The 13,098-nt window shown below is 42.8% G+C and overlaps 1 protein-coding gene across 6 annotated transcripts in view; it reads right to left on the bottom strand.

Annotated features, from left to right (window-relative positions):
• fmnl2a (formin-like 2a) overlaps window positions 1–8,928 on the bottom strand; it is a 242,760-nt gene extending 233,832 nt beyond the window's left edge. For 4 of the 6 annotated variants that reach the window (XR_011886450.1, XM_072261943.1, XM_072261942.1 and 1 more), the window contains exon 1: window positions 8,331–8,928. Coding sequence is in view for 5 of the 6 variants with exons in the window: in XM_072261943.1 (XP_072118044.1) it covers window positions 8,331–8,447 (117 nt within the window). In the remaining variant the exon portion in view is untranslated. The remainder of the gene's footprint in view (window positions 1–8,330) is intronic. The other 2 variants (XM_072261945.1, XM_072261941.1) reach the window with 1 other exon arrangement.
• Between the last annotated feature and the right edge of the window lie 4,170 nt (window positions 8,929–13,098).

Raw genomic sequence — 13,098 nt, 5'->3', positions numbered from 1 at the left:
TTAATAGCAGTAAATCAAAAGAAGCTCTCTCCTGATAAAGAGTCTCGGCCCAAAACATCAATTGCTCATTTCCCTCCATAGATGCTGTCTGACCTTCTGAGTTCCTCCAGCATTTTGTGTGTGTTGCTCTGGATTTCCAGCACCTGCAGAATCTCCGGTGTTTATGACACAGAATTAAAGATGTTTCACAAAAGGATTAGAGACAAGAGCAAAGTATAAACCACAACAAATTGTTGCAATTTGCAAAGTTGTACTCAAGGGGTGACAAAATACTTGAGGAATAGTTCACAAGAAGACTAAGGCCGTGGAATTAACTGGGAATCAACTTTAGAGCTAGCATGGGCAGGTTGAGCTTCATTGCCTCCTTTCGCCTTGCATTTTTCAATGGGTAGTATAGAACCCCCATTTTCTTAAGAAAACACTGAATATGTTTCCAAGTAAGCACCCAACTGTAAAAACATTATAACCCCAACTCCTTAGTTGTAATGGGAATGTCTCTTCCATAAATGACAGTCAACAATGAATAATGCAGATTGCAAAGTCAAGTTCAGAGCCTTCAGCCTTCAAACCTTTCAGGACACAAGAAAATTTCACGGGTATTCGTATACAATGAATTTCTCCAAGTGAGTCAAGATAAATCTGAATTTATGATGTAATTGTACCAGTGGGATTCAGTGGGATGATGGACCTCTCATTAAATCAAGTTGAGTTTGTATTAATTAGTTTTTACACTTCTGGATTCCAGCAATGTGAAGTTGTCATAGACCACCAAAGTTAAATATTTTCCGTAAAAATGGAACAAGAGCATCTTATCTCTTTTAATACTGCCTTTACTTTTAAGTAATACCATTAAAATGACAGGCATAGGAAAATACTGACCACTGTTTTGAAATATTGATACTTTGAACAATAAGAGACATTAAAGCACAGGAACAAACATGCAGATATTTATCAGTGCCACTCCTACACTTCAAAAGGTGTGCTGTACATTTTTAGCACACATTCCACAATTCATTTCCTGCTATTGTGCCAATAAAGATTCTAGAGAAGTCAGCATAGGTACCCAAACTCCATGATTGAATGTCTGAAGATTACTACTGGAAATTATTACCCTTCATATGAGTAAGGCATCAGATCCTTCTCATACAATTGCATTAATATTTATTTGAATAATACATCTACTTTAGAGCATTAATTGTTTAAAAAAAACTTTCAGTTATATTATATATTTTTGGATTGCCAAATTCCCTCCAAAGCTTCAAACAGTAATTCTTCACCAGAGAACTGTATCAACCAAACTTGTGAACAGCAGATAACTTTCCTTTTTCAAAAAAAAGTTGGTTGAGTGATAATTATTGGCGAAGACAATGGAATTGTTTTCCAGTCTTTGAATATTAATGGTTAAGTTTTTAATTTCACCTGAGAAGCCAGGAGACACCATTACAGCCTTTTATTGCCATATCTGGCACATAGTTTGAACACACAACCTCCCTTATGACAAGAAATAAATGCCCCATTCTAATTTTGAAACATAAAAGCAGATAATTCTCAAGTGCTGCTTTTACCAATGAATTACATTCATCTTTGTATCTGTGAATTACACCAATGATTCACAATTTAGGGAATCATTTAAATCTTCATTTGCTCCTACAAAGATTAAGCTTTTTTTTAAAATGCAAAGCCTTAATTGATCATTCTTCTTCTGTTAAGCTATTCACAACAGAGAGGCACAATGTTAATCAATTCCATAACACAATGTGTAATACCATTTTCTATTTAGGAACTACCTGTAGGCAGCTATCACATTACTGGGAAGTGAAAAATGAGATGACTTTCAATGTAGTAAGAACAATGCATTATAAAACTGTCCAAATGATGTGATTTTTATTCCAACTTGCGAAACTAACCTCCTTTATTTTTAGTCAAGGAAATTATGTACAAAAAAAATGATGAAAAAAACCTTCCCATTATCTGATTCCACTGCCACAAGAAATACTAACATGGAATCTTTTCTATTCACCTGAATGATCAGATATAACAACTCAACTGTGCAGGACTGTATCAGGGTGTCAGCAGAGGTTTCTCTGAGCAAGACTCTGGAATAGCCTTGTTCTCATTGCTACCAACATGAAGGAGGTACAGAAACCTCAACGATTCAGGAACAGCTTCTTCTCCTCTGCTATCTGAATTCTGAATGGACATTACCTCACTACTTTTTTAAATTCCTATTTTTGCACGACTTATTTTTTTTTAAACCGCAATTCACTTTTTTCCTATTATTAATTGCATTGTACTGCTGCCACAAAGACAACAAATTTCACAACTTATGACGGTGATATTAAACCCTGATTCTGAAAAGTATTTAAATTCACAACTTTCCAAGCCACGGCTAACCTCTAGAGAGTAACTCAGAAGAGGATGAATCTATTTAATTATGATTCATAATAATCAAAAGGAGCTGACAATTTCTTTCACTGACTACTGAGGAACAGAAAGTAAACTAACACCTTATATACAAATACAAGGTCAAAACTTGCTTCACAATTAAGTATCAGGTTTATATCCAAACAGTTGTTCAGGGCATTGTATTTTATACAATGATATTCATCTGAGTAAACTTCTTGGCCAATTGAACAGGGGATTCACAGGTATCAAAATATCTGCACAGCTACTCAACTCTAAAATTTAAAGGCAAAAATAATTTTAAAAACTTTCCAATTGGGTGTCAATGAAAAGGAAGAGAATGTTCCAATGAAGAGTTTATTTTATAACCACTGTATATAGTGTATGAGGATACAATACTTGTCCAATAAAATATCCAAAATCTCCTCATGTCCATTTGAAAAGAACAAGCCTCATCAAGAGTGGGTTTTATTGAGCCAATAAAAAGAAGACAGTTGTAAGCAGAGAGGCCATTGTTGGAGCGCACCAGTGTTAGAGTGGGAGGGTATGGCTCAGCAGGTTTCAATGAGAATAGGCTTGAACAAGCACAGGTGGAAGCTCTAAGTTTATAGTAAGTTTTTTTTTCCTGTTTATTTGTCTATTAGAACACAGCTACTGCACTGAGAATACAGACTCAGAGTTACTGTTATATTTTTTGTGAGAGATGTGGGAACTCTGGGAGAACTTCAGTCTCCCTCACAACTACATCTGCACGAAGTGCATCAAGCTGCAGCTTCTTAGAGACCATGTTAACAAACTGGAGCAGCAGCTTGATAATCTTTAGCTCATACAAGAGAATGAGGAGATGTCAGATAGGAGCTACAGGGAGGAAGTCACTCCAAAGTTGCAGAAGGCAGGTACCTGGGTGACCAACAAGAGAGGGATAAGGAACAAGGAGCCAGTGCAGAGTACACATGTGGCGATTCTCCTCAATGATAAGTATACCGCTCTGGATACTGATGTGGGGTGGGTGAAGAGACAGCCTACAAGGGGGTCTGCAGCAACCGGATTTCTGGCACTGAGTCTGGCTCCATGTCTCAAAAGGGAAGTGGGGGGAGAACAGGAGTGCAGTAGTGATTGGGGATTCCACAGTTAGAGGAACAGACAAGAGATTCTGTGGACATGAAGAAGACACCCAGATAATCCTTCCAGGTGCCAGGAGGCAGGGATGGCTCGAATTGGATCTACAACATTCTAAGCATGGAGGGTGAGCTGCCAGAGACCATGATACATACTGGTACCAATGACACGGGTAGGAAAAGGGAGGAGGTCCTGAAGTGAGTATATAGAGAATTACCACAAAGCTGAAAAGCAGGACCTCCAGGGCAGTAATCTCAAGATTACTGCCTGTGCCACACTCCAGTGAGGGTAAGAATAGAATGATTTGGCAGACGAATGCATAGTTGAGGAATTGGTGCAGGGACAGAGTTCAGATCTCTGGACCCTTGGGATCTCTTCTGGGACTGGTACAACCTGTGCAAAAAGGACAAGTTACACCTAAACTTGAGGCATCCAATGTCCTTGCGGGCAGGTCTGCTAGAGCTGTTGGGGACGGTTTAAACTAATCCGGCGGGGGATGCAAAGCGGAGTGATAGGGCTGAGGATGGGTGTTTAGTATACAAGCAGATGCAGTGTGGAGCGAGACTGTGAGGAAGGACAGGGAGATGGTAGGGAAAAATTGCAGTCAGGGGAATGAGTTAAAGTGTAACAAAGGTTTCAAAGGTACATTTAATATCAGACAAATGTATACAATATACATCCTGAAATGTTTTTTCTTTGTAACCATCCATGAAAACCGAAGTGCCCCAAAAAATGAGTTAAATGTTAGAACCCCTAAGCACCCCCCCCAGTTCCCCTCCCTCCCGCGCACAAGCGGCAGCAACGATCCCTCCTCCCCCCACCGGCAAAAAAAAGCATCGGAACCTGTCACCGAGCACTCAAGCGTGCAGCAAAAACAACAGCAAAGACACAGACTTGCAGTACTCCAAAGACTAATGCATTCACCCAGTATTTGACATACCACAGGCTCTCTCACTCTCTCCCTAATAAGGGAGAAAGAGACGTCTTTGTTTCACAAGGGCAAATTTAAGAAGGGTGATGAGTACAGAACTGAAGGTGCGATATGTGAATGCATGCAGTATGTGGAATGAGGTATATGATCTAGTAGCACAGTTAGAGTTTGGTAGATACGATGTTCTGGGCATTGCTGAGCCGTGGCTGAAAGAAGATCATATTTGCGAGCTTAACGCCCAAAGATTCACATTCTATCCAAATGACAAGCAGATAGGGTTGGTAAAAAATGAAATTAAATCCTTAGGAAGAGGTGACATAGGACCAGAGCTAAAGAATCCTAGTGGGTATAGTTAAGAAACTGCAAAAGCAAGACGACCCTGATGGGAGTTATATACAGGCATCTGAATAGTAGCCAGGATGTAGGATACAAATTACAATGGGAGATAAAAAAGGCATGTAGAAAGGGTAACATTACAATAGTGATGAGGGATTTCAGTATGCAGGTAATTGGGAAAATCAGTTTGGTGCCGGATTCCAAGAGAGGGAATTTCTAGAATGCCGACAAGCTGGCTTTTTAGAGCAGCTTGCGATTGAGCCCTCTGGGGAAAGGCAATTCCCTGGAGTTGGGTGTTGTGTAATGAACCAAATTTGATTAGAGAGCTTAAGATAAAGAAACCTTTAGGATGCGTTGATCATAATATGGTAGAATTCATCCTGCAGTTTGAGAGGGAGCAGATAAAGTCAGATGTATCAGTATTCCACAGGAGTAAAGAGAATTACAGAGAAGCATGAGAGATGAGCTGGCCAAAGTTGACAGGAAGTGGACAACAGCAGGGATGATGGCAGAACAGCAATGGTGGGAGTTTCAGGGGGCAACTGGGAAAGGAGAGGATAGAGACATGGCAAATATGAAGAACCTTTCTAAAGGGGGGGGATGAGGAAACAAGGTGAATCAAAGGCAGCATAAAAATAAAAGAGAGGGCATATAATATAGCAAAACGTAGTGGGAGGTTAGTGGAGTGGGAAGCTTTAAAAAAAACAACAGAATGCAACTAAAAAGGCCATAAGGAAAGGAAAGATGAAATAAGCTAGCCAATAACATAAAAGTGGATACCAAAAGTTCCTTTAATTTTTCAGACATATAAAGAGTAAAAGAGAGGTGAGAGTGGATATTGGACTTCTGGAAAATGCTGCTGGGGAGGTAGTAATGGGGGACAAAGAGATGGCAGAGGAAGTTATTAAGTATTTTGTGTCAGTCTTCACTGTGGAAGACACTAGCAGTATGCCAGAATTTCCAGTGTCAGTGGGTAGAAGTGAGTGAAGTTGCTATTACTAAGAAGCAGAAAGATCTAAAGTGTAAATCAGCTACCTAGACCACACACCAGGGTTCGAAAGAGATCATGGACACATTAGTAATGATCTTTCAAGAATCTCTAGATTCTGGAATAGTTACAGAGGACTGGAAAATTGCAAATGTCTCTCCACTAAGGAAGGACAGAGGCAGAAGACAGAACATTACACGCCAGTTCGCCTGACTTCAGTGGTTGGCAAGATGTCGGAGTCCATTATTAAGGATGAGACTTTAGGGTACTTGGAGCAACGTGATGAAATAGGCCAAAGTCAGCATGGTGTCCTTAGAGGGAAATCCTGCCTGACAAATCTGTTGGAATTCATTGAAGAAATAACAGGCAGAATAGACAAAGGAGAGTTTGCTTGGATTTCAGAAGGCCTCTGACAAGGTGCTACACATGAGGCTGTTTAACAAGATAAGAGCTCATGTTATTACAGGAAATATACCAGCATGGCTAGAAGTCTGGCTGACTGGAAAGAAGCAAAGAGTTCGAATAAAGGGGCCTTTTTTAGTTAGCTGCCTGTATTCCATAGGAATCAGTGTTGGTACCATTTCTTTTCACCTTACATGTCAAGGATTTGGATGACAGAATTGATGACTTTGTGGCCAAGTTTGCAGACGATACGAAGATGGGTGGAGGGGCAGGTAGTGTTGAAGAAGCCTGCAGGAAGATTTAGGCAGACTAGGAAAATGGGCCAGAAGTGGCAGATGCAATATAGTGTAGGGAAGTGTATGATCATACATTTTGGTAAAAGAAATAAAGTTGTAGACTATTTTCCAAATGGATAGAAAGCTCAAAGATTAGAGATGGAAATGGACTTAGGCATCCTCATACAGATTTCCTAAAGGTTAACTTGCAGGTTGAGTTGGTGGTAAGAAAGGCAAATGCCATGTTAGCATTCATTTCAAGACGACTAAAACATAAAATCAACAATAAAATTCAGAAGTTTTATAAGACATTGTTCAGACCACACTTAAGAGTATTCTGAGCAGTTTGGGCCCGTTATCTAAAAGACATTGGAGAGGGTACCAAGGAATGATTCCAGGAATGAAAGAGTTAACATGTGAGGAGGGTCTGATGGCTATGGGCCAGTACATGCTGGAGTTTTGAAGAATGAGGAGGGGGGTTCCCATATAAAACTTATTAAATATTGAACATCTTAGAACAGATGTGGGGAGGATGTTTCCTGTAGTGGATGAGTCTAGGACCGGAGGGTACAGCCTCGGAATAGAGGGATGTCGATCTAGAACAGATATGAGGGAAAATATCTTTCCTCAGGGGGGGGGTGCATCTGTGGAGGCCAAATCAATGAGTATATGTAGAGTTTGACAGGTTCTTGATTAGTCAGGGTGGCAAAGGATACTAGCAGAAGGCAGGTGAATGGGATTGCGAGGAACAGTACCTTAGTCATGATGGTGAAAGACTCAATGGGCCAAATGGCCTAATTTTATGATCTTATAGTATCCAACACGTGAAACCCGTGAAAACGGTCGTCCTGACTGAACGCAGAGAAAAGGAAGAGCTGACGTCCACTTAACAAAGTCTGGCCAACATCTGCCGAAGTGGAATAATTTAAAAAACAGATACCCAATTACCGCACAACTGTTCTGGATATTAAGGTTGTGGAATCGCCTTGACACCCACCCCAGCCCCTCCATTGTAACCACATAAAAACAAACCAGCCATTCAAAACCCTTTTTAAGAAACATGAAGAATTAAGGCTGGAAATTGGGTGGAATATACCAACGCGTTCTCCTCATCGTACTGAAAATAAAATTTCTTGTCATGTACCTGGCACAACATTAGTATCCAGGGTTACCAAGGGAAAGTGCGGCCTTGGCCAGTCTGGGTACACTGGAGAGAACAGTCAAATCAGGAAAGCAGCAGAAATCCAAAATATCGCCCCAAAAAAATTGTTTACAAAATTGGTGAAACTGGAAACAGAGGGGCCCCGCCCGCTGTAGCCCAACCAGCTGCACATATCAACGCACAGATGTATTTCAGCAGGGGAAAAAAGTTTCTGGAATGAACGTTTCCTTAATTTAAAACATGCCCTTGCTCTTCTCCGCCGAGTACCATACAGCACGACCGCTTATTTCATGCTTCTTAAAGCTGTTACGAGAGAAAGAACCGAGGACAACTGCAACGCCTGCAACAGTTCTCCCCTCCGCGCACACACAAAGCATCACACAAGTTTTGATGCAGCCTTCACCTCCGCAAACCTCACTCTGCAAGCTTCGGTGTGTGTATGTGCGCGTTAAATGGTCAGTGAGCAAAATCGCTGAGCTTGTGTTTTTGTCTAACACACGCCAGCCTCAGATGTGAAGCATATGGCTCTTAACCCTTGATTCCCTGCCTTCCCCCACCCACCCTCTGTATAAACCTCATGGTAAATCCACCAGAACGGAGGCTAATGGGGAGGGCGTGTTAAGGGAAGGTAGCCACCGAGTCCGCCACGGTTCTCTGCAAACAATGAAAAACCAAGCGATAGCCCGAAGTTTGGCAGGGGTCCCGATTACTCACCAGGACCACGATAAACCGCTCCTCCAGCTCTCCCGGCTCGGGCATAGGCACCTTCAGGGGCACGCTGTGAGCCCGCAGGTCGCTGTGCTGCGAATCCATACTGCCGGCGTTCCCCATGGTCGTGCCCCCGCTCGGGTGCCGACACCCACCTTCCCTCAGTTCTCGGGCACGCAATTCAAAGGACAAGGGGGAGGACACGAAAACCCTGCAATCTTCCTTCCCCCGCACCTCCTTCCCTCACGGCTGCAAACGGCCACACTCTCGGGTCACTTTCTCCGACGTCTCAGCGGCCAGCGCGCAGCCGACAATGAATGCAGAGCTGCGGGTCTCCCATCGACCATCCCAGCAGCGACTGCAGTGGGAAGCGCCGTCAGCCTCTCCACGCCTTCATCCTCCCTCCGGCGCCTCTCCCGATCGCCTGGCTGGCGGCTGCTGGGCGCACGGAACGAACGGTGCGCTCTAGCTGCTACTTGCACAATCTGGGCACCACTCCCCGTGTGTGCAATGCATGATTCAGGTTTAGCGGTGCAGTCTACTAATCCTGCTCCGAGGACACAATAAGCGCTTTGATCCCACACACTCAGACAGCCAGTCACCCGAACGACGTTTGCGCAACAACGGGGCTCGTCTGGGGTTGGTTTGAGGAGACTTGCTGGACTCTGGGAGTTGTAGTCTTCTGTTAACGTGCAGTTTGCCCAAGAGAACTCCAAGACTGCCACATTTTGAATTGTTCTGACCTGACAAGGGCCAGATTTCGGCATGATCAAATTCTCTTTGTTGTGATTTTTTTTTTGTTGTTAATGAATTTGTTTCGGTTTTACCTTGCAAAGTAAAGTTATGACATTGTGTGGGGAAATTTTAGTTGTTTGAGCTGTGATTTACATTCTGCACAGACTTTTTAAAAGATGAATATATTTAGGTACAAAGACATTGCCTCTTCCAGGAATAAGTAAAAACTTGTATATAGTTACAAACTAATGAACTTTATACGGCATATTACACATCGTTAAGGTATCCAATGTGTCTATTATAAAGATTTGCATTTATGTAGCTTTTTCACAATTCCAGGGTGTCCTAAGCTCACTTGAATTGTAGTTACACTTGGAGTCACACAGCACAGACACAAGCCATCGTGTTTGTAACTGTAATCAAACTCCCACTTGCATTTCCAATTTTTGGTCCATAGCCAAAACCATAGTGCTCAACTTAAATACCTCAAGAGGTATGTTTTAGATACCAACCACCCTCTGGGTGAAAAAAATCGTTCCTCAAGCCTGCTCTAAACCTCCTGTCCCTTATCTTGACTTTATTTCCTCTGACACCTTTGCTGTGGGGAAAAAGTGTCTCACCCTCTACCCTATCTATGCATATCATAAATCTGTCAGATCCCCCTTCAGTCTTCTCTCCAAGGAAAACAAAGTCAGCCTAATAACAAACAAGACAAAATATGCAGATGATAGGAATCCAGCCTAAACAGTCTCTCATCACTACTGGAACAGCCGCTCCAGGGGAACATCCTGGTGAATCACCTCAGGGGTGCATCACTTCCTTCCTGTGGAGTGGCAAACCACAAATGCACACTCTACATTACTTGTCTGCTGTTCTTTTTTTTAAGCTAATGGAGGCAAGTATCCTCATATCTTCTGAACAACCTTATCTTCTTGTTCTGCTGCCTTCAACATGTATACAGAGATCTCTCCAATCATCAGTGCTTCCTAAATCTATATGATTGGGTCATTGTGATCATTAATCCTCCCAAAATGTATCATTTTTCATTTTTCAGAATTAAATTGCATCCACTATTGCTCTGCCCACCTTGTTAACAATGTCAGCAATACCATCAAATTCCAACTCAACGGTAAAATTACTAATCATACCTTCTCCATTCTCACCAAATAGAAACGGCCCTGGTACCAACATCTGTAGTATGTGACCAGTCACAGGCCTCCAATTATAAATAAATAAGATTTTTGCCAGAATGAATGCAATCATCTACACAAATTTCACCTCTATAACTGGGAGCACTAGAGATACAAATGCCGCCCCCCCCCCCCCACCCACCATGTCTAACTTACTATACTTGCAATTAGGACTCCTGTCTCTATATTATTACTTTAACTGGTGTTATATGAATTCCTCCTACAGCAGAACAGTGCAGATTAGTTCACACTTCCATTTGATTTCTCAAGTATCTCAGGAGCAACTTTTTCAAAGTTCATTGGTATGAATTGACTAGTATACTGAGATAACATTCCCATTCAGCTGCTCTTAATGTACAACTGATGAGGCTGGTAGAGACTTGGTTTAATATATCATCTGCTTGTGGTGGCCAAATAGCAATTATCCAGCCCCAGACCATCACCAAAAGAGTCACGGATAAAGACTCAACTATTTTCTGCTACTTAATCAATGATATTCTCTTCTTAATAAGGTTACATGAGGGAATGTTCACTGATTCCCTTCAATTCACAATACTTCAACAAATAAAGATCAGCGAGGCTATTGACTCATTTTAGGGGACATTGAAGCTCGTGTTGTATGTGTTCCTGAATTCTGGTTAGTCTTTTCTTGTTGCTTTTGAGTAATTTGATCAGGGCGAATAATGTCGACTACAGCGCTTCGGCAAAGAATGGTCATGTGGCCTGAAGTTGGCTAGTGGCATGGCACTGAACTGAACTAAACAGAACAGAGCACTACTGGATCCCTGGTTTGATGTTTGATATACCATGTTTGTTCGCTTGCTTTTTGCTGTTTGCACAATTTGTTCTTTTTTCGCACGTTGAGTGTTTAATGTTTTCTTGAACAGGTTCCATGGTGTTTCTTTGTTTCATGGGTGCCTGCAGGTGGATGAATCTGAGTTGTGTTCTGTATACATACTTTGATAATAAATATGCTTTGAATTGTTGAATCGCTAAATAAAGCACTTCATGTTAAATGCAGCAAGACCGAGGTAATATTCAGGGATGGGCTGGTAAATGAGAGCCAAAGAATTTGAGCCAAAGAATTTCAAAACAATGACCACAACTAATAAAACAGAATCTAAACACCACTCTGTGGTAGTTAATGGGCAAGAAACATCAAGTCCCATAGTTAACATCCTGGAGGTCACAGTTGACTTAGAAATGCAAGCAACGCACATAAAAGTTGCTGGTGAATGCAGCAGGCCAGGCAGCATCTCTAGGAAGAGGTGCAGTCGACGTTTCAGGCCGAGACCCTTCGTCAAGACTAACTGAAGGAAGACTGAGTAAGGGATTTGAAAGTTGGAGGGGGAGGGGGAGATCCAAAATGATAGGAGAAGACAGGAGGGGGAGGGATGGAGCCAAGAGCTGGACAGGTGATAGGCAAAAGGGATATGAGAGGATCATGGGACAGGAGGTCCGGGAAGAAAGACAAGGAGGGGGGTGGGGACCCAGAGGATGGTCAAGGGGTATATTCAGAGGGACAGAGGGAGAAAAAGGAGAGTGAGAGAAAGAATGTGTGTATAAAAATAAGTAACAGATGGGGTACGAGGGGGAGGTGGGGCATTAGCAGAAGTTAGAGAAGTCGATGTTCATGCCATCAGGTTGGAGGCTACCCAGACGGAATATAAGGTGTTGTTCCTCCAACCTGAATGTGGCTTCATCCTTACAGTAGAGGAGGCCGTGGATAGACATGTCAGAATGGGAATGGGATGTGGAATTAAAATGTGTGGCCACTGGGAGATCCTGCTTTCTCTGGCGGACAGAGCGTAGATGTTCAGCAAAGCGGTCTCCCAGTCTGCGTCGGGTCTCGCCAATATATAAAAGGCCACATCGGGAGCACCAGATGCAGTATATCACCCCAGCCGACTCACAGGTGAAGTGTTGCCTCACCTGGAAGGTTTTCCCATTCCCATTCTGACATGTCTATCCACGGCCTCCTCTACTGTAAAGATGAAGCCACATTCAGGTTGGAGGAACAACACCTTATATTCCGTCTGGGTAGCCTCCAACCTGATGGCATGAACATCGACTTCTCTAACTTCTGCTAATGCCCCAACTCCCCCTCGTACCCCATCTGTTACTTATTTTTATACACACATTCTTTCTCTCACTCTCCTTTTTCTCCCTCTGTCCCTCTGAATATACCCCTTGCCCATCCTCTGGGTCCGCCCCCCCCCCGGTCTATCTTCCCGGACCTCCTGTCCCATGATCCTCTCGTATCCCTTTTGCCTATCACCTGTCCAGCTCTTGGCTCCATCCCTCCCCCTCCTGTCTTCTCCTATCATTTTGGATCTCCCCCTCCCCCTCCAACTTTCAAATCCCTTCCTCACTCTTCCTTCAGTTAGTCCTGACGAAGGGTCTCGGCCTGAAACGTCGACTGCACCTCTTCCTAGAGATGCTGCCTGGCCTGCTGCGTTCACCAGCAACTTTTATGTGTGTTGCTTGAATTTCCAGCATCTGCAGAATTCCTGTTGTTTGTGACTTAGAAATGCAGTTGGATTAACCACACAAGTAGTTTGGTTGGGTATCCTCTGGAACATGACTCGTCTCTTGATATTCCAAAGCCTTTTACACCATCCACAAGGCACAAGTCAGGACTGGGTTGGAATATTACCCACTTCTCTGGATGAGTGCAGCTACATCAACTTCCAAAAGATCCGTCATCAAGTGTAGTCCACTTGGTTGGCTCTTCAAAGTACACCATGAACATTCACTTGTTCCACCATTGCCAAACAGTGGTTGCAGTGTGAACATTCTGTAAAAAGCACTGCATTAACTCTCGCAGTCTACTGCAAGCACATTTCCCA

The sequence above is a fragment of the Mobula birostris genome, chromosome 6 (genome assembly GCF_030028105.1).
Source record: "Mobula birostris isolate sMobBir1 chromosome 6, sMobBir1.hap1, whole genome shotgun sequence".
NCBI lineage: Eukaryota > Metazoa > Chordata > Chondrichthyes > Myliobatiformes > Myliobatidae > Mobula > Mobula birostris.
This window is presented reverse-complemented; position numbering and strand designations above follow the sequence as displayed.